General features: G+C 40.1%; 1 protein-coding gene across 1 annotated transcript in view; it reads right to left on the reverse strand.

Annotated features, from left to right (window-relative positions):
- Positions 1 to 1,256: 1,256 nt before the first annotated feature.
- The window catches only part of UGT8 (UDP glycosyltransferase 8), a 47,116-nt gene continuing 25,342 nt past the window's right edge, over positions 1,257 to 23,030 (reverse strand). The window contains exons 3-6 of the mRNA XM_085309052.1: positions 10,105 to 10,247; positions 6,857 to 6,933; positions 5,253 to 5,472; positions 1,257 to 3,536 (exon numbers count right to left, since the gene is read on the reverse strand). Of these exons, the coding sequence (XP_085165178.1) occupies positions 3,173 to 3,536; positions 5,253 to 5,472; positions 6,857 to 6,933; positions 10,105 to 10,247 (804 nt within the window). The 3' untranslated portion in view covers positions 1,257 to 3,172. The remainder of the gene's footprint in view (positions 3,537 to 5,252; positions 5,473 to 6,856; positions 6,934 to 10,104; positions 10,248 to 23,030) is intronic.

The following is a 23,030-nucleotide window of genomic DNA, read 5'->3' on the forward strand; positions in this document are numbered from 1 at the left end:
ACTGCATACTTACCACGTCACAGAATTTGTCTTAATGAAAATTACTATCTTTCACAAACTCAGAAGAACACAGAATAGTATTAAAAGCTTGATTTTGCAAGTGATCTAGGGAATAAGAAAAAACTGGYAGCACAGTTGCTGAATTCCTTAAACTCAAAATACTTGATGACCATCTCCAGAAGCTATTTCTGTAGGTGGTAATTAAGCCGTTGTGTTGTTTTATGGCTGCTTTGTTCTTCAACAGTTGAGACATTCAAAGGAAAGAGCAAACGCAAATACCTAAAACCTACCACAGCAAGCGCCCGAGCCTCRAGCTTCTCTGAAAGCCTCTGCGTCTGCCGCGCTCTTACTGCGCAGGCTGCTGCTTTTTCCTCGCGGAGCAGTTCACGCTGGTTGTCCCAGTTGGCCTTTCTCCAATCCGCCGACACGAAGGGCCCGTTTGGGAGGCCGGCGCRGCCGAGGGCGCGCGCAGGGACAAACAGCGGAGGGGCACTGGGACTTCTGCGTCGCTGCCCCAGGAACCGCTGAGGACAGCGCAGGCGAATTTTGCACTTTTACCCTCCTCTTCTCAGACATACTTGGCAGAAACATTCCCCAAAACCAGTAGCATCACCCACACGCACAGGCTAATGCAGCTACATGTACTGCCRAGGGGGAAACCAAAAAACAACTACGGTATTAAGACAGTATTTGAACCCTACAAGAAATTAACTTGGAACAAAACACACAGTTCTAGAGTTTAGGTGGATCAGACCCTTCTAGAGGTAAGGTAGTAAAATTAATAAAACAACAGCTTCCTCTTTATGCTGCTGAACTGAGTTTACAACCAAAAAGACTATTCAGAAATCAAATCTCTTCCATCATTATGAAAACTTCTGTTCGTGCTTTTTAAGCAATACAGGTATAACTTAACATGTACACGCAAAAAAAGACGACTTATACTTTACCAAAAATGTTCATATAGATGAAAAAAAAAGCTTTAAAATGCATTTTAAAGAAGAGAGACTGGTCAGGCATTCAGTCTTTCAATTGACTCATCACTGATTTGACCTACAGGAAATAGATTTACATTTCCAAACTATAATAATGTTTGATTTCAAATCCACATCATGCATGATTGTATATACTGAGAACAAAGAACCTGTGTATTTCAATATGCATATATGTTCATATACACACACACTGGGTATTTTAAACAGCATTTGGTCGAATAAAAATATGCTTCCAACAACAGAATTTCTCTATTAAATCCATGTTTATTGCTTAAGTTTTATCACAGTGGAGATTAAATTATGCTTAATCATCCGGTCAGTGCTTTTGTACCTTCTTCAATGCCAAAAACATTTAAACCAAATCATTCATACACTCGAAGACTTACTACCATCCCACCATTCATCGCCTCTGTGTGCTCCTTTAGTTGCCACRAACTGGTAAGATTGTAAAAAGGTATAGCTAATAGGCGTATTTATAATACCATTTTCTTCAAGTATTCAGAGAACAGTACAAGTAGCTGTACTGTATATTAGAAACGTATCTGTACTGTTATTTATTGCTACAGGATTGAGGCTCCTGATGGAATGACAGTGAAATATCGCATCACTGTGTATGAGGATGATCTCAGCGCTCTGCAATCACCACAACTCCTCCCATGTTAGTGAAAAACACTAGATAAATGGGTTTCTTTCCTCTCTCTTTCAGACATGGGATTTCAAACTACAAATAAATAAAAGCACACACTCACAACACGTGTAGTGCAAATTCCAAGTAAACAGAATGACATGGAAATGAACGCATAGTTGCCAAGGCGGGGACAGCGGGGCAGCTCCGATTTCCTGCCCGGCGCCCTGCACGCCCACCTCCCTCGCAAACCCAGAGGAGTCCCATGTCAGCTGCAGTGATTGAAAGAGATTGTTGCGGGGGGCCGCACAGCRGGGCAAGGACGAGACGGTCTCCACACGCTTCATGCCCGGGGAGCCAGGTTTAACGTCACGCCTGACGGCAGACCTCTGCAGGTGCAGCGGTTCCCGGCCCAGAGAACAGCCCCGCTCGTCCCACACTCAGGGAATTAATATTGGCAACTATGCAACATGGATTGTGTGGCCCAGACTAGTAGAAAGTAATGTTTTTCCACATACAACCATTGAAAGAACATCTACAACATTATGATTTAGGAAAAAAAATTAATAACAATGATAATTAATAGGAAAGACATTCAACTTTTTTGCATGGACGGGCATTTGTTTTTTAAACAAACCCCAAAGACTGGTTTGATTCTGCATTGCTCTGGGCCATGACAAAAAATTCTGCATTAAGCAAGGGCTAGATTTTTTTTTTTTTAAGTTTCATTTATTTCTCCTAATTAAGCAATCTACTTCCCACACAGCCATAGTTTTAAATGAAATAAAATACCCTAACATTTTTATGGCATAAATTATATACGTAGAGAAAGACAACAAGTAAAAWTTTATATAAATTAAAAATTAAGACTTATTGTAGACTTGCTCAATACCCTTTTCTCTGAAGTAATGGTATAGAGCAGAAGAGTCATGCAGTTTATCAGGAAAAAGGTAGTACACATTTTAAAATTTTCTTCAGTGCTCATGTTAAGACTTTTTTTCAGGTTTGTGTTCTCAGTCTGCAACTTGCTATTTCTTTGGGAAATTTTTTTTTTTTTAGAACATCATTCTCAGACAACTTGTTGAACTGTCAACAGATATAACAGAGCTAGCACTAAAGTCCTCTCAGCAAAAGGATGAACACATTAAGATAATAAAAAATAAAAGGAAAAAACCCTTTGTAAATAAAAAGAAACCTTTCCTCATCTGGGACACACACATTTAGCCTTTAAAAACTGAAAATTCATAAATATGGTCATTATATAACTTTAGAGAATTAAGGCTTCTAAAAACTTCAGTGCTAAAATAACCTCTCTGCATCAGCATTAAGAATAAAACACACTTTCCATTTAGGTTGTGCTTTCTTTTTTTCTTTTCTTTTCTTTTCTTTTTTAAAGACTTCTCTTAGTTCTGTAGAATTTTGTCACGTAAGATTACATACTGTAGGGGAGTGTTAGAACTGCTTATTGAGGTTTTAAGTAGTTGTTAGGCTAAGTTACAGCAATAAAATTCGATATTTGATCTGATTCGTTACTACTTTACATGGGGTGGTTGGCTCATTTCACCTTTTTTTCATGTTTAATGTGGCCGTTTCTTCTATACTTTCCATTTGGTATCCCATTCTGGTAATGTCCATTAACAGTGCTATGTTCATCACTTGACCAAAGATGTTTGCTCTGTTTGCGGATAAATTTTGTTATCCTGGCCAAAACATAATAAAATAAGGCAGCACCCACTAGTACAACAAAGGCAATATCCAGTAAGAAATACTGATATAAAGAGATGTTGTAAACAGCGGCACGTAGATGTTGTGCTCCGTTGTGCCGGAGGATATAATTAATCCAGTACACAGTCCGGTTAACGGGGTGACCAGGTTGGTCTTTGTGAATTTCCGACAGCCTCTGGGCTCGTTGCCGGTAGCTGAACAAAAGAAATGAGAAACGGGACAAAGTGAAAATTGTATCAACCTCTCAGACTAATATAAGTCYCTAAGTATAAGAACATTCCTAAACATCTTCAGATCAAACATCAAACTTCTGTGGGAAGCCCAGAGCAACGTGCACTTAGAGGAAGAYACACAACAGATAATCCGTCTTCCAATCAGTCTTTACAGCTTATTGCAAAAGAATTACTTAGTACAGACCCATGGGTGACTAAAGGCTCAAATTCACTCCTTAGCAGAAGGCCAGAAAAACTGATGAACTGCCACACTAACCTGCTATCGGAAGGGAATCTTAGCCAATTAAAAATGAATTGTATCAAATGAGACACRTTTGCCCTTCCAATGTAAGAGGCAACATACCCTTACCAACACACCACTCATTTATATTCCCGTACAGTTGAAAATGTAAAATAAATTTGGAATTATTAGAGAAACATAGAAGAAAGCGAGAAACTCGTTTTTGTGCAGTAGATTTCTTTTCATAACCAGAGTTCAGCCTAAAACTTTTTTTTTTTTTTTTTTTTTGATAACTGGATGTCCCCTGTAGCTGATCAAGTCAAATTTACTCCCCTCCTCAACCCGCCAACAACTGCAGAATAGACAGGTTACTCATGCAGAACTTGCCTTTTTACTTTGGATAATTACATAAGAGAAAACCAATGCAACTGCAGTTCATGGGATTTCTTTGGCAATGTTGTCCTTCATTGAGGCCCCACGCCCAACCAGTCTACTCCTAAACATTTCTTTTTCCAAGGCATGTGCTGCTTAAAGACTTTGTTCCCATGAAGTCAAGGAACAGTCATCACCTCACACTCCAGAACTTCTATTAACTTAATACAACAAATAACCAGCTGAAACACCATTCTTTTAATCTGGAGATAGTCTGAACATCACAAATGTTGAAAACAGATTCAGAACAAACTTCTAAATTGTCCCTCCTTCTATTTTAGAAACATTGACCTAATTTATCTGATGAACTAAAAATAATTACAAAGCCCAGTTTGTGAGCTTTTGCTTATTCCAGCTGAATGACAATAAAACAAAAAAATTAAAAGAAACAGGTTGCAGCCCTTGGATTCATAGTAATTTGTTGTGATGAAAATATTAAAAAAGAAAAGGTGAATAATATTCCTGATCCCCAAAGATATATGAGTAGTTAGAAAATAATTTTGCATTAATATATTTTTAATCAAATCATAGGACTTTAGAAAAGAGTCACTTTTTGAGAACTTCCATATTTTATCTGCAGCACAAACATTGCACACTACAATTACATAGGTATCTTTTGCTCAAGATTCCTCAGGCAGCACAACAAAGACACTCCAAAGTATGTTACTRTGGTGTAATCAAGACATTAAAAGAGATGCTGATCTGCAATGAGAARTAAGTCAAGCCAGCTTTGTTTCTATGATCTTGTTGCCCTTCTTGCAACAACTGTCACATATTTACAAAGACAAAAATAGTGAATGCGATTATTGAGTTTTGGTATGCTGAGTAACACACTTAGCATATAAACAGAAACAGAATCAATTGAGAAATCTTGTGAAATGGGACAGCTATGAGAATACTTGTCACAACTACATAAAAATCCCAGCAGGCATGTTTTCCCATGCACAGAAATTGTGTATACATATYCACCCTATCACAGTAATTTAAAATAGAAACAGGAAACAAACACCTGAAGCATTCCATACCTGGGGTCATTAATAACTTTTACTAGTGCTTCATATAATTCATTCTCAGTGACAGTCTTCCAGTTCAAGAGGATTCCCATGCCTTTAGCCTGCACTCGAGTCATAGTATCATAATGATCTCCAAAAAGGGGAATTCCCACCACAGGGACCCCGTGGTACATGGTTTCAAAAATGCTGTTCAAACCACCATGACTAAGAAAGGCTTTAATGTTAGAGTGACCTGAAAAAAAAAAAAAAAAAAAAAAAAAAGAGAGAGAGAGAGAGACGTGAAGGGAAAAAGTTATTTACATCTATATACTATAAAGTTATTGATGCAACTGGGCACAATGCATTTGTCACCAGGTATCTGTGGTTACAAATCAGAAAGGTAAGTTGGAAAAAGCTTGTTCTCTTTAAGTCCCTTTCCGCCGAAATTTTGTGTACATTAGATAACTTCCTTACATACCAACAGACACGGAGTAGCCAATACAAGAAAAGTCTCACCTATACGAGCTGCGTAAAGTAACTAATAATATAATAATTAGTATACTGTTTACTCCTTGACAACAGTAGTTGGCAGCTACAAACGGTATTTACTAGTTTAACATTACAAACAAACCAGAGGGAGAGCCTTCCTCCTTGTTATTCGTATGTAATATGGTAACAAAAAGGGTTAACAATAAATTACTTCATCTAATGGAAAAACGAGACTGCCTCAGAGCAATTTTGTAACCAAAACAAATCTACCTGGTTTAAAAGTCATTTGCCTGATSGCCACATGATGCAAATACTCCAGCTGGCATCCATGTACACTCATTCACGCGTACATACAGCCTTAATGCATTCACCAGCACTCATCGTAACACCAGAGCAGTTTTGTGAATACACAAACGTCTACGTGTCCCAGAGATGACCACAAATATACYGCGTTCCCTAGGAGCTGTAATGAATTCAACTACACAACAGCAAAGGAGGACGGAAAAGAAAACTTAAGAGACAGATTCCAAAAAAAATTTTACCAAAAGATGAAAAAATAACAAGTTTTAGTCTGTGTTCTCAGGTGCAGAGATATCTCAGGTTAGTTAAACAGTACGTACAGATCCCTCGGACTTGTTTTGCTGCAACGTGAACAATTACGAATGCTCATTTTTATGATTTTTCTGTGAAAAGATGAGCAAAGGCCATRCTTTTCCTTAATATGCCAAAATTAAGGGTTACAATCAGCAGTTTCCTTAAAATAGCAAGTTCTCGAAAGTTTCTACTTATTTGACTTTTTTTTTTAATCTTGAATCACATAGCTTCCATAGCATACAAGACTTTTCACAGCATATTTTCTCATTTATTAGGTCAAATAGCCTTTGGAAAAAACTATGTTTTCCCATTCAATTAGCTTAAGAAAAAAATGGGGTTGATACCAAGGAAAGAGAATTAGTATCACAAAGGTGTTTGACTTAATCTTCTTGAAATCACAGAAACATCAAAAAAAWTTCTATATTTTTCTCTATTGCTTCCAGTACAGGAATTACCTCTGATTTTCAGTGATTAATATTTCAGTAGAGCATTGTTAGGAGTGCAACCTGAACCTGACTGAAAATAATCAGTATATCACCATAATAGATACTCACCAAGCAGGTCATTTTGTGGTAACCACTCTATAAGCTTTGTATTGTTGCCTAAATTCCTTGGTTTGTTTCCTGAAAACCTAGAACAATAAAATCAATTTGAAATTAAGCTATCAAAAACTCCAAAACTGATCAACTCAAAACAGAGAAACAACCAAAACCATGTATGATAATTATGAAGAAGATTTCCAGTTACATGGGGATACTGTTTATTTATCACTACTGGAAAATAATCTCAACCAAAATATTGTAAGGTAAATAACCACTAACTACAGATTTTCATCAATTTTCTTGTAGTCTGCCTTAAAGGTTACATATTCTATTTACATAATGGCAACGCAGTGGTTTCTCAGCATATCTAACATATAAACCTTATTACAATGACTGGCTGGTGGTTTTACAACCTCTCCATGGTTCACAATCMATTATTTTACTGGAAAACTCTGATTAGTACTACATAAATAATTCCACTAAGAAYATCCCATCAGCACAAGAACAAGCCCTACCATCAACACCAGACATTCCCACTCAACTGGCCGGTTCCCTAAAGCTCTTCATAGTTGACACCATCGTATTTTAAGAGAAATTACTAATACAAGTAAGGGCGGGGGGAAAACAACTACGGTCATGAGATAAGAACCTGTTGGAAGATGAAGAGATGGGGGCTGAGCCTTAAGACACTGTTTCTGTTACGTGCTTGGCTATCTCTGAAACCCAATGGCAAMGCCTTGCTCATCCAGAAGTGCTGGAAAAGTTTAATCCACAGAATATGGGCTCGAAGTATTTACTAATTTACCTATCAATGTTATATACAGTTAGAATAGAAAGTTAAATATATTCTAAACAGAAGGGGGGAGAATTGCAGYGACTACTGGTAGATTTTTCATAGCTTTGTGACAGATCCCTCAGAAGGCATAAAGTACTCTAAATTACAACTTCATGAAGCATCAGCTTCATATATATTCTACACATTAAAAACAAGAACCCCCATGCTATTTACACCTTATCTAAAGCAAATGAACCATGTTACTGGTTTCAGCTCTAACTAGTACCATGTAACCAGAAGCTCATAAAGGACTATAAAGACTTACTTAATGYGGCATCATGACCTAAAACTGTAAAGAACACCATTCCCCCAAAAACCTAAAACATCAAGTATAAAAAGCTATCCACTTCCAACACTGACCACAGGTTTATGGTTTAAAGAATAAAAATTGCAAAATAAAGTTAGACTCTTAATTTCATATTTAGGTGTCTAATTATTGCACTCAGACACTGAAAGCCACTTGCTCAGCTCTTCCAAAGTCCACAGCTTAAAGCAAGTCCCAAGGAGATCTTCCTCTTTCCAGAACGATGACGGGAAGAAACTGCAGGTGGGTTGCCTTATCCAAAAGCCATTCAGAAGATAACAGATCATGAAAACAAAACAAATGCCAAGAAAAATACTACTACTAAGCAAGCAAGCATTGAGGGAAAAAAATAACAAAAAGCTTCAGTTTAAATTGTTGCTTTTCCATTAAAAAATTACCCCCAAGAAAAATCCATTAAAAAATCAAATATGTACCATAGACAATGGGCACTTTCCAGAGACAGAATTCCTGGGAAAGACTGCTACAAGGATGAAATAAAAGAAAAGCAGTAAGGGGAACTGTGACTAATAATTTAAAGCCAGGCAGAGTAGGAGGCTTTGTATGGAATAAACATCTCCATCTCAAACAAAAACTGACAAGATCTCGATTATTGAACGTTTTACGGCATGACCTAAAGAACTTCAGTTTTCCTGTTCATGAGCAGGGTTCGCTGTTTCAAGCCATTTAAAACACATTGAAATGAAAATGGCCCCCGAGAGACAGGGTCAAAGAGGAAACACTTAATAGACTGGTTAAGTATGTACAATGGAAGCATAGCTCCTGAGCCGCAGCAAGGACAGTCTCAGGAAAAGCGTTTGCATACTACAGTATTACAAAAGAACGGCCATCACTACAATCCTTGCTATTCTGAAAGCTTTCTGAAATGCTACTTTTCAGGCTGCAATTGTCTGATCACAAAAGCTAAGAGTGGCAAGGGGGAAAAAAAGCCTTCACTGAAGAACTCTGACATTTCCAAGTGGAAAACATCGTAAGAGCACTCCGACTGAATATGTTACCTTAAATACACCTTGATCTCTACTCCGTGATGGAAAATAGAGCATGCTTCCTTTACAGAAGAAGGGTCACAATACTACCTGGCCTAAAAATGCACAGTAAAGTTCATCTTCCTATTACACTTCCTGCGCTGGGCTGAATGATGACCAGGCTTTATGTTACCGTTTATGGGAAGTGGGTTTTTTGCCAAAGAAGCAAACAAACAATTGTAGATAATCTTAGCAAAGCAACCGTCAGCAAAGCAAGTGGGCTGCAAATGAAGTGAGGTCTGACTATCAGACTTCAAGTTACTGTGGTGACRAACTTTAGGAATCCTATCAGCTACGGCAGGAGAGCAGCTCCAAAGCAGAAGATGGGAGYTGACGCACAGCATTGTCACCCAGCGGCTCAGACGGTTGCTCGTGCTTGTCTGTGCCTCAGATCATTTTGTTAATGGTCACAAATAAGTAATATGAGAAGGGAAAGACACTCTCTCTTTGCTTAATTGCCAAATGAAGGTAAGAATGAGGGAAAAACACAAGCAAGGAAGAGACCTGACAGCGAAGAAAATTTAAGGACTGGCATAAGAAAGGAAGAATGAGGACTACATCAAGCCAGTCAGGGTCAGAGGAGAGAAGCAACACTGGTGAAAGGGCATTTCTCCAGTGCATAATAGTTTACAGAGGCTTTTATCCTTTCTGTGATAYATGCTGTCTTGGATCTTTCCAAAGATTAAATCAGCAGAATGCCATTCTCCCTCCCTGATGTGTCATCTTTACAAGAAATGCTGACAGTATGTCACTAAGGTTACAACCTCAGACTCTCTTCACTGTCCCCAATCTTTCTATCACATACTTCTGGGATAGATACTCAGCATAGGATTATAACCTACACCCTACACTGACCAAAAAAAAGACCAAAAAAAAAAAGTCACAGCTCCTCCACATTACTAGGGGACTGCAATAATTCCACAACGAGTGTATTTCARAACAGTTAGATCTCCTGTGCCACCCAGACTATTTGAACTGCAGACTCTGCATTCAATGGCACTCTAAATCATAGTGGTACAACAGAAAATGAGCGTGTGTCAAATTCCCCCCGCCCAAGTACTTCTACTATTGCACTTACCTCCAAATAACTCTCTGAGGCAGTCTTGCCAAGGCATGCGCTAACTTATTTGCTATATCTTCAGACAGATATTTCACTCCAGCTCCAAATGAGACGAGGACAAAGCCATTTTCATTAGCACCATTCACCCATGTTTGGAGATCCTGTTAAAATGAAAATTTATACTGAGAAGCATCTAGAAGCATAGGCAAGTCACAGAAGCAGACTAAATAAGCATTACTTTGCAGAAACATTTGTTGGTTCCTACATTACTTAACAAGTCAAGATTCAAAAGTTGTAACAATTTGGGAAATTACTGAGTACAATGACCCAGACATTCAYGAGAGTAGTTCATAAAAGTGTTTTTATTTAACTTATATAAAAATAGCTGAACTTGAAAGAAGTCAGGGCTTTCAAAAAACATCTCCCGTTTCCAGTGTTCCAGGATTTCAAGGAACAGTGAACAATAATCTACATGGCAAGTTTGTTAGGGGCTGATGCCYCTCTTTTTTGATTTATACACTTCACCTTGTTTAGGCAGTCACATGCATCTTCCAAGGCATGTTACCAGTATTACATTAAGCAGTACTACCCAGAAACAAATTAAAAATCTCTGCAGTCCCTGATGCAATTCTTGCACTCACAATACCATTCAAGTCAAAAGCAAAACTAATTTCACTGGAGCCTGAAGGAGAGACCAGCAAATAAGGTCAAAGCCCTTACATTTTGTTATTTAAGTAAATAATACCATGAAGAGTATACARTAAATGCACTGAGAGTTCTTATATTACTCCCCTTTTTCCTTACACCTGTCCTTCTACTGTGACTCTTCTGAAATCAAATCTCTTGGAATGCAATTTTCTGCAGACCCTCCTTGATACAAGGACTACCTCAACTTGGGCAAGCAAGGCAGCGGAGAAAGCAGAAGCTCGCAGTATCGCATTGCTCTGACTGCATTAGGTCCTCAGAGTTACCTGAATGCAGAACGACGCAGGTCTAGGAGGCGTAAAGGGGAGCTGTGCAGCGAGACGAGCTGCTGCGGGCAGCAGCTTTTGCAGCAGCACACACTCTGCCTCCTTCCTATCCGGCAGCCCGATTGCAGCCRTGGGGCAGCTGCAGCACAGCCGCTTCACCAGCCCCCTGCTTGCTGCTGCTCCTGCTGCTATGTGCTGCCTGGGGGCTCTCAACAGGAAAAGGCGTTAACTCAGTTCACCCAAAAAAGGGATGCTACGATTAGCTGTCCGATCAGGTTACGAGCTGGGGAAGCAGGAACATTGCTACACGGCTAAATCCAGGTGGGGGTCTTGGCCTCAAGCTCACCTCTGTAAAGGGAGGAGATGCTGCTGTGCTCCATCTCTGCTTCCCCAGACGGGAACCGCAGGAAAACGGGCACAAATCACAGCCCCCTCGGAGCAAGGCTCCTGGCTGAGGAGGGCACGGGGCACACCGTGACACCTGCCCGCACAGCGGTTCAGAAGCGGCTTGACGTGGCCACCCACCTCGCTGCAAGATGGCAAGGAGTGGGTGCAGCCAAGCGCAYCCTCCAAACACCCTTCCTGGTGAAGGGGGCACTGCGGAAACTGCACATGTCAACAAGCAAGCGAGGCAGTCTGAGCCAAATGGGCCCAAGCCTCTTCAAACTGGGGGCATCCAGCCACAGTTTGGGACCCGCAAAGAGCAGCAGTGCCGTAACATCTAACGGCTACTTACAGGACAAAATGTTTGTTAGTTAAAAAAGAAAAAAAAATAATAATAAAGTTATGCACAGACATCCTCACAACTGCTAGGCGTGCTCTTGCCGCATGCGTACTGCTGGAGATTAATAGCGCTGTGACAATGTCACTGCCGCCGGCTGAGGCACCGCGCCAGCGTGCAGTCRCTGGAGCCAGCAGCAGCTCTCAGTTACTGCCACCCTTCTGCAGCACCCTCCAAAATCCGTCACCTGCGCGTTTTGTTACGGAGCACCTCCTTAATGAACGGCAAAAAAAAAACAACAAAAAGAAACAGTCCCTTCCTTTGGCTAGTATATGGATTTCAACCTGAACTACCATATTTCAGATCTAATTATCCAGAAATGCTAGTCATAAAACTTCTGACAACAAAGCAGATCCTGAAATATATCCCCAAAAAATGTGTATGAAATCTATCTAGAGAAGGATATGCCTATTAGAACAAAATAAGGACAGCAGTGACATAGCAGCAACTGGGTTCCCACCAGACCCAAATGAAGTCGTGTCGTGGGCCTTTGGGGGGCCAGAATTTCACTGCCCTAAAAACTCACTGCCTTGGGTTTGTTCACAGTTAACGCCTCAGGCAATTAATAGTTACGTTACTAAAGAGACAGCAAAATCTGAACCCTTGGTTGACTTTGTTGCAACACAGTTTATATAACTGATGAAAACGCAAGCCAGCAGATACAACTACCTCAAGAGCACCGAGATGGCAGAGCCCTGCAGAGCCAGAAGAAAAACTATCTTAGCATATTACACAGAACAGAGTTGCTAGCTAAACACATCTCAATAGGAGAACAATGTCATTTGGCTTTGGGGGGGGGGGGGAGGACAAAAAAAAAAAAAAAAAAAAAAAAAAAGAGGGGAAAAAAGCAAAAATCAGAAGGTCCAAGGTACCTTTTGCAAACATGCCTTGCAAATAGAATTTGAATCTAACTGCTAACAGCAAAAATTATAAAATACCACCACTGGCATACAGATACAGCAGCCTGCCAAAGAACATCTTATCTCTTCCAAGGTACGGTTTGATTTTAACCTCACCAAAGCAAAATGTAGGCCAGCTCAACACCAGTACAGCAATAGGAAGTCAGTAAAAGGAAAGTAAAGTGCGCCGTTCACAACGTGCCTCTTGTTCTGGTAATAAATAGGAGGCCAGACATAACAGAGCAATGCGGCACTCTCACAGCAGAGCTCAAAACCACGAAAGCTACCACAGAAACCAACACGCGCACCAAAGGCTTGTACATTCGCCTGGGAACTGGGCATGKCTCTCCTGTTATACAGCGAAACAGGGACTTCCATTTTCTCTAAATTCACACACGSACGCTTAATTTTTTCCGTTTGCTTCGCTCTTTTCCACTTGTTTTTCTTTCCTACTTTTTTTCTGTGCACGTGGGCAGAGGTGCGGAGCATCTCTGACCTGCTCCCGTACTGAGTCATTTATTACTGGCCATGCTTCTCACATAAGAGARTCCAACTGTTTTTGAGTTATCTGAAGTTTGTCCTTGAACGTCAGCTGAGAACTGAACGCACACCGCAAACATAATTATGTTATAGTCACTTTAGAGAGCGATTCAGCTAGTTACATCTTGAACTCCTTCCCATCTGTTGTTTAAAGCTAACTAGAAAATAGCCTTTTGCAGCCTTCAGTGTAAGTATTCCAAAAAGCAGCCCAGTATCACGCCCTAAAAGATCAATCTCTCACAAAATAAATTTATTCAATYCATATTCTGAGAGCTGAAGTCACCTGCAACTTACTTGTCTGAGTCCCTGTTCAGCCTGCATTCCCTTTCAGTAGGGGACTGCAATTTATTTCCTAGGATTTTTGCTACGGCTGTAGCCTTCTGAGCCGATTTTCTCACGGCATGCAAAATATGAACGAATAACTATWAAGTACCTACAACTTTACTATTTASCACGGCATTAGGCTTGCCCCACAAAAGCATTTTCATCCTACTAGTGGGCACGGCAACCTGCCCCGTGTTATTACGCTTTATTTCGCYGCCAGACCTCTGCAACCCTTCCGTTTGAAGCTGTGCCCCTGGCTCGGGAGAACGCATGCCTAACAGGGGCGCAAACCAGGAAAACGCAGTCTTTCCGCCGGGGAGCTCGAAACCCAGGCAAGCGAGGCGCAGTCACGCAGTCAGGATCAAACGGAGCGGACGCTTGGCACCTCCGCCGGGCCGCAGGGAGCGGACGGAGCGCCGCGCCTGGTCCGGCGCGGCTCTCCGCGAGGGCTCCCCCTCYGGCCTCACTTCCCAAGCACGGGCACACGCGCGTACGCCGCCACGGGCTCCCAGAGCGGGATGCAGCGCTACGGATTTCAGCGGAAAGCTGCTCGCTGACCTCAGGAGGAGCCCGTCCCAGTGCCGCGGACGGCCCTGCACAAGCAGGAGGCAGGTGGAAAAGGAGGTTTGCCATGCTCCGAGCTGCACAAGCACAGACCAGCTCAGATCAGCTCATCACCGCGCAATACTGAAGAAAACATGAGAGTCGGGTAAAACCTATTGAGATACTGACCTTGAAGAGCCTGTTGGTCCTCTCAGATTCGACTTCTTAGAAAAGCTGTCATGAGAAGGAGTTCTATATGCATTTTCTAAATTAAAAATCTAACAAAACTGAATTCAAACGACTGGCATCAGCTGCCCTTTGGTTACAAAATATGTATGAATGTCCTGGGACCATCAGCTGGGCCATGGTACAAGGAACAGTATTTCCCCATCCCTTCCCTCTTACTGATATGGCCTATAAAAGGCATATAGGGGAAAGCTGGAATAGATAGAAAGGGGACTATGACCTTGGCACGTGAAAAGACTTAATCAGAATTATTACTATGGCTATGTCGAGCAACTTTTAGAAATTTCACTTGAATTCTTGCACACACGATGCTAATATTCACTTTTTCAATACTTCGCAAGAACTGTGATACAAGGTTAGTAGGAAGAAACCCAGCATATCCAGGCACTCCAGTCACCTTTCTGCCCTTTGATTCGCTTGGAGCACATTAGCCCCGACACTCCAAGTGTCCATCTCAAGGGGTCTTCTGCAACAGAAAGAAACCAGAGAAACCAGCTTTCCTGAGCGCAGCTGGAGAAAGAAAGAGGGTGTACATTGAGTCACCTTATCAGTTACAGAGCCACACAAATTCCTGTGACTTGTACTAGGAAACAAATGAAATCACCACTCCAAAACTACACACCGAAAGTTTCATAGATACCTAGACCTCTTCCGTATGAATATATTTTTTTTTCTTTTTAATCCCCTTGGACTTTTGACCTCGGCAACGTCATCTTCCTGATGTAATTAGGCATGATAGGGAACGGCACTGAGTCAGAATGAATCATTAGAGCCACCACTGTCAAAACCGGTGTGCTGCCTGTTCAGGCAGCGTTTTACAGCTCCTCACTTCCAGCATGAGAATTTACTTCCTTTTGCCCTGTTTAAATGATGTTCCGTCCTTGTTGTTCTGTAAATTCACCATGCTAGATAATAAATCATATAAGTGGTGTTTTAACCCAGGAAAATACTAGTGTGAATCTTTCAAAAGTTGTTCCATATCAATTTAGACATTTCCAACACACGTAGCTCCTTTAACTTAAGCCAGCTGCGTGCCTGGAAACCTTGTTTAGAGAATCACATCCCTGACACTTTAAAGTTTGATTTTTGTAAGTCTTAGTATTTTGCACTTTGTAACAAATAAAAATAAAAATAAAAAATAAATACACAAAAGCCTCTGCAATTCCTGGCCAAGTTTGAATGTACACTGCAAATGGTCACGTAACTGCTACAAACAGAAAAAGAAAGTGCAAGGAAAGACTAAGCTGCCACTGGCTGACAGGGCAGCCACCCCAGCAAGCTAGCTCAGTGCTGCAAGCTCTTTGTAAGCATCTTGGCAAAGGAGGAGTTCTATACATCGTGGTTTTAAGATYCAAATAGTTACAATGCAATATCATTACTGAAGTGACTTTTTGGAAGAAAAATCAGATTTTCTAATGCACAAAAAGAATGCCTAATACTTAAAAAAAAAAATTTTTTTAGGCCTAAACCTATCATAAAGGTGTATGTATGAGGGAGGATTGCAATACAGAAAGCTACATTACTGAGCCTTCTTCAGACTTTCTCCAAACTTCAACTGAGCACAGGTACAAAAAGGAAACACCTTTGATTTTTGCAGTCAATTCAAACTCTACATTTATGTCTTAAAGAAAACTTCTCCTTCAAATATTCGCCTTTTTCTATCACTATAGCAGAGCACTTATTTGTATTTGGAAAGAAAAAAAACATAGGCATTTTCAGTTTCTGTTGACTTGRAAGACTCTTGCCTCAATTCAGCACCTGGCACAGTCAGCAATTGCAGACTGCCTTTTCTCCACTGAGGTTACCCGGTAGACTGAGCAGAACCTTAGAAACAGATCTTGTCTTCCTTCTTCCAAACTAGGAATCAAAAACCAAGCAATTAAACTCCCCCCAAACAATGAAAATCTGGAGAGGAAGATTTTCAAAGGAAACAGCTGAAACTGAATTGAAATTCTGAAAGTTTGGATCAGGCACTTAATGAAAYTTTTAGTTGAATCTGGTTTGAACCGGCACAATAAAACAAACTCCAACATTTCTTAAAGCTGCCAATCCTTTTAGCTGACACTCAGTCCCACCGTTGGGAAACAGGAAAGAGTAAAGATTTACATATATATATATTTTGGGGTAAAGTCACATTAAAAACAAGCTGATGCTTAGATRCATATTGACATTTTCCAGAAACGTTTAGGACACTGAAATACAGCTGAAAAATCTTGGGATTGGAGTGGTATTCAAAAGGATCACAAGAGTTAGTGATGCTATTTCCTCCAGGCTTTCTCAGGCAGTATAGAGGTCCATCCAAAGGATAAATCAGAGTACCCACAGACAGACACTTCACCTCTTCTTAACTACACCCATCCCTCCACAGAGGAGGTGAGGGAACTTGCAGACACAGTATTACCTGGGATGAAATTAGCCCATATGCAGAACAGAAAGCCTATCAAGTCATTTACTATAGTTAACACTCACAGCAATTAAGTATAAAGCAGAATTTGATCATCTTTCTTCTTCTCCTCCTCCTCCTCTTTTCAGTATAAATTGAGGTTTATTTTAATAACAAAACAACTTTAAATCATTCCATTTCTGCACTTCTAAACCRATTTTGGTTTTCAATTGCATGCAGCTTCACACATATCCACAACGAAACATGACCATCAACTAAACACAAACTCATTATCCATCATTTTCATTTGAGTTAAATGAGAAAACTGCATCAAGCATTTCACACTTGAGCATGCAAAAGGGTGTAAGAGCACACTCCAAGTTTTGATATGGTGCTAAACCCTGTCAGGCCTTTATTTGTTTTCACATTAACTTCCATGCAAATGCAAATGCTTTGGGCAAAATAGAGAAAAATAAGATGACTAAAACTTTCATTTGAAGTTTCCTACTTGTTGATTCAGATGACTAGTTACTTACTTTGACTAACTGATCCCAGAATAACAAGTCTCAGAAGAGGTACTAATTCATCTTTAAACRCATTCCGTATCAGATGTGCTTTCTGAACACTTTAAAAATAGTAATTACACACACTTACGGGTTTTACAGAGCTGTATGGCATTTGGACGGACCAGGCAGAGGCAGAGTCAGTCTGCTACTGTTCCCTTCCTTCTTTTAGGAGGAAGCTTTCTTGTGGTCTTTTGGCTTTGTGGCCATCTTCACCTCTTTCAGAAGTTATACATTTGTTTTTGAAACACTTCCTTGCATTTGTCATTTATACTGTTCAAAGACTGCCTAAGCAGGCGGCTTCTCTTTCAACATTAATAAAATTTATTGCAGACAGAGCTTTGTACAGGAGCAGCTATTACGACCTTGCTTTGTTCTCTTTTCTGAGTTATCTATGAGTAATGATTTCTATATGACACTGAGCTACTGAAGAGTGAAGGCTTTTGAGTATGTACTAGTCTTTAGCTAAGGTTCTCCCTCTGCTTGTACAGGGAAGAATAAGCACTTATTGATCTATCTTCTACTAGAGGCAGGGGAGGGGAAAAAAAAATCTTTTTTATCATTTTCAGACAAGAATGCTATTGTGCTGCCACCACTGTGTGAGCTTTGTTCTGTTTGGTTTTCTAATTAGCTATTCTTAGCAGGCCGAGATGCTAAATGCACAGCTGTGACTATAGAGTGAGGGCCCAGCTGGCAGTAACCAGTGGTGCCTAATACTGAGCTTTGCTTCAGATAAACAAAGTGCACAAATACAAACATTACCGGGTTTAATATCCGAAGCTTCCCCTGTTCAGCTGCTATATTCAAATGTATAAGAGCACAAATGTCTCTTCTTTGAATATGGTTGCAGACCAGCATTCTCCAATGGAAGACACAGATACACTGTGCAACTTCTACTACAGGAACCTGCTTAGAGTAGACAAGACCAGATCCAATTTCAAAAGCGAAAAAAAGGGATTTTTAGAAACTAGATACTCACTGATAAAAGAACAGAAACATAATCAAACAGTATTTCTTAAATGTCCTGATCTTTCTGGTATCAYCTAAATAGTACTTTTCTCAGATGAAGTATTAAAAAAAACACTGTATTAGCAATACATTTTTACCCTCATTTCAAAATTTATTCAAAAATGTTGCTGCTGCACAGGCAGTTAAAGCAGATTAGTAGCTGGATTGGATCCTGACCTTCTAGGTGTCTGTAACCCGGCTCAAGGCCAGAGGGGTTACCTGCACACCTATCACCGAACAAACAGGCTGCCAGCGCATAATCTGAAAGTCAGAAAATAATGCGTCACAGGCTACCCCGGGTCTACTGCGAGCCCGAAGAAACACCAGCGTTTCAGGCACGGTGACGTTCGTAACGACTTGCTGTTCGTTTGTGGCTCAGCTTATTTGCTCTAACGGGCAACGGAGGTGAAACCCCAGAGGGAGGATGCAAGCGCGAGGGGCAAAGGACAGCTCCCCCCTTCCCGCATCAACAAACGGGCTGCCTGCCCCCCAGCTGTCCTTTGAACGCTCAAAAAGCATCGTATCYTGGCTTCTCTCGAGATACTGATGCTGGCTGCACCACATGGCATTAAGATTGTTATATCAATTATATCAGTAATGTCATTCTACCAACGACASCTATCATATACAAAAAAATCCCTACAACTTAATACACACTTTTTTCCACGTTTTGTAGCTATTCTATCAATAGGACATAGAATAAGACAATTCCAAAAGTAATGCCTCTGACAAAAAAAGAAAAAAAAAAGGCATATTCAAGTTACAGCATCAGACTAAATTTTTCTATTTTCTTTGTGGTTAACACCACCTAAGTTATACTAGCGCTCACAGTTGTGAAACACAAAATGTTAAGATTTGATAAGATTATTCTCAAATAGGTCTCCAAACAGTATTAAGTGTCCTATTGTCACATTTTACTTAATAATGCTATTGGTGATAAAGTGGAGTTTTTTTAATATCAGGAACAGGTCAGTTTCACTGAAAAACAGATTTAGCACTTCCCTATGTCTCTCACCATTCAATTATCTAGCATATACACTATGTATGTGCCTCAAAAAAAAAAAGCACTAGAAATGTTTTCAAAGTGTAAAAGCATTTTAATGTCTAGAATTTTATTGTCCCTGACCTTTATCACCTTCCCCCATTTAACATCCAATACCAAAATAAGGTTTTAAAGTCCAGCCAACCCAAAAGGAGAATAAAATTCAGACTCAAAACACAGGTAAGAAACGCAGTACCACAAGCCTTTGCCTCGTCTCCTGTATCTCCGCTGTYTATAGAATTACAGAGAGATCCAGTAAAACCTCCAAGTGCATCTTAAAACTAGAGGTCAACCAGAGAACTGCTGTGCAAGTACTTCCCTGATGCAGTGCTCTTCGTTAGAAATCCATTACTAATTGGACCTTTGGCAAAYACACTAGGAGAGCAGGCTTGCTTTTCAAGGGAAAAGACGGGAGCTGAAAATACAAAGCTTGCCCTTCAAAAGCGCTTATTAAAATCACTGCATACTGATTTAGTAACAGGTACAATAAAGGTATCCTCAAATCCAGTATTCATTTAAAAGAACTTGTAAGCATTACAACAGAGGTAATATTCTCTAAAAAAATAAAAACAAAAAAACCCCACCAACCCTAAGCAGGAAGCCTTGYCAGATAACTTGCAAGCATACACGGAAAGGTTTGGGACTATTAAATGTAAATGCAAACTGAACTTTTGACAGTCTTCCTGTTTCACTAGCTGCCTATACAGTAGAAAACCCGTACAACTAATAGTCRCATGTCACCCTACGGCAACATCAAGAAAAGCAGAACTGGAAAAAAGCTGAATTTTAAAGTTGCAGATACTGTCATACAGCCCTTCCATAAAGCCATGTTATACACTAACTTAGACAGGTCTGGGCACAACATCCATGTTCTATGGGTCTGGTGAGAGATCTAATTCTAACCCCCTGCTTTAATTTACTAATGGAAGTTCTCCATTTCTTGTTTTTCCAATATCTTCCCTCTGGTTAAGCAACTTTTCCTCTYTCCTTGGGGTTCATCTCCTCCCTTGGGTGGTGGATCCTGGCACAGGGAGGTCTRCCCAGTGCCCGGCAGCCTGCATGTATCCTAAGAAAATTCTGGGAGATGCCACTGAACTACATGACCTGACAGTAAAACAGCAGAGAACATTTAACATTCAAGTATGAAGGTGTATCACAGGAAAAAATCTCAACCACACTACCTCCATGCTGTGTTTTACACTGTTCTACTCCAGAGTAAATAAACAAACAAACAAACAAAACACCAGGAAAATACCTTTTACAATAATGTCTGTTCAAAATACTGCTGTGATCTAAAACAAAATAAGGATTCCTTAGTAGTGGAACGATCACTAAGTCGATAACTGAAATATGGGTACATATTTCAATGTACAAATCAATGTTCTGTCCTCCTCCAAAGTTAGCCAGTAGCAGGATAAGCACTTCCTAWGCAAGATAATTTGGAGAGTCTCCACAAAGAAAACCATTCACCATTCTGGTTCACATTTCCCTGATGAAGGGAGGTTGACAAATTCACTGTCAGGATTGCTCAGCCTGGCTAGAAGAAAGATTTAACTATTTCAAGACATTTGTAAAGTAAATAAACAGAACCTGGGCACTTAAAAATTGTCATATGCCAAGTTTTAGCCAAATACGAATTGGCTCCCCTAAACTATAATTTCCTTGAAGGCAAGGTTTTAATGAGAAGGGCATTACTTGGAAGATAGATGCATGTCACTCATTAAAAAAGCAAAGAAGTTGGAATTCTAATTTTCCCAGCACTCTTTAAAAAAATCAAATAAAAGATGCTTGAAACCTCATCACTGAAAAATGTTATGTACTATTTAAGCTTCTAAATTCAGTGTGATAAAACTGCTTATGACAGAGTCCTCTCCCCYTCCTTCGTCCCTCTCTCCTGTCCTTTCTCGGGAGTCACTGAGCTCTTCTAGGTGACCCTTCTGCAGATGCTTCACTGCTGTAAAYAGTGGATGTCCTCTAAAGCAAATCAATAACATGAGAAAGTACCCAAACAGGTTGTTATCAGTTTGACTCTGAGGAATTTGACCCACACAACATCAGATTTGGAACTTGCATTTTTCTATTCACAACACATACAATCATTTGTGCTAAAGAAATAATCCTAGAATCAYAGAATGGTAAGGTTGGAAGGGATCTCTGGAGATCATCTAGTCCAACCCTCAGCATAGCCCCGTACAGGGATTGAACCCGCATCCTTGGCATTAGCAGCACCACATTTAACCGACTGAGCTAAACCTGCCCCCAATAGATCACCTTATACTCCKATCTATGAATCGAGTGAACTTACTTTTGGCTGGACAGTACAAGATTGCTGAAGATTAGGAGGCGCAACTCCAGTTCCTGACTTTCGGAAGAGGACTGGCGTTTGTCCATAAGCACACTGAATGTCACCTTAGGTTAGGCCTACGTACTTGGAGGACCTTCCTTCCTGACCAAGCTTCGCTAGAGATGCTAAACAGACCTCCTTCTCCCCACGTCTTGCTCTATGTAAGTAGGTGCTGAGTCATGCATCTTCCAGCATCTAAAATGCAGCAGTATAGCCCAAACAGGCATGCTCCATCAATTTGGCAATGCTAGAACATTTGAGACTGAAGATTATGACAGGGAAAAGGTGATTGTTTTACGAACGTGGGTATCTGAAGAGCTTAGACAGCACTCACTTGCAAAAGATCAATGGTCAGTGGTAAGGAATTTTTATGTGAAAATACATTTCAGGGCCAAAATACGTGCTCATATGATAAAGCASAGAATTTATGCAATGTCCCATAATCTCTCCCCTTATCCTTCCAAGACTTYTTGCCTTCCTAGCTGATAAAAGTCACATGCACTTTAGAACTGATCTACAGTTGCTTCGTATCTCTAGAAATTTACTGTGAAGAGTAGCTCTAAGAACTATTCCCTYAGTCTTAAAGAATCAAGATGATGGTGCTGTGTAACATGCAAAAATCTACAGCCTTCAAGGGCATGTAAGAAATGCCCTTAAAYTTCAGTGAAAGAGACTATCTGATTTAAGAAACAAATGTCTCCTTATTCTTCCACCTCATTTTAAAGATAGATAAGTAYCAGTATCAGCTAATACCAGACTACTAAACAGGCAACTGTCAGYAAGCCTCAGAAAATAAAATTTTTCACTGACAGTCTTTCAAAGCCGCCAATTTATTACATAGATCTGGATCTACATAATGACAAGATTTGACAGATCTACAAGTAAGAGTGAACAAGTTACTATAATTACTATTTGATGTCAACTACAGCTGAAGGGATTGCTTGTACTTCTCAAACACGGATATCCTCCTTCGTAATGTAAATTTAGTTCTTTTAATCAGATAGAAATGTTTTCTTTTTAARAAAAGAAAAAAGTCATTTGTTTCTTCCTTCATAGAGAAGAGATGGTATTCAATCCAAAAAAAAGCAGCTCCTCAGGATCAGCAAAAACAGCACAAACTCTGAAGAGAAGGAGAACTTTACAGTTACTCTAATCTGTGTGGCTATGAAGAAAGAAATGCTTAACTTGCAAATTACAGATCATACCTGATTTTAGTTTCAGTGTGKTTTTTTCTTCCTAATACTAGCAAAGATCATCTCAAGTACCACYGTATCCAAACTGCAGCATCAATGTTTAAATG

This window comes from Rhea americana, unplaced genomic scaffold (genome assembly GCF_003343005.1).
Source record: "Rhea americana isolate MKP2758 unplaced genomic scaffold, rheAme1 scaffold_106, whole genome shotgun sequence".
Taxonomy (NCBI): Eukaryota; Metazoa; Chordata; class Aves; order Rheiformes; family Rheidae; genus Rhea; species Rhea americana.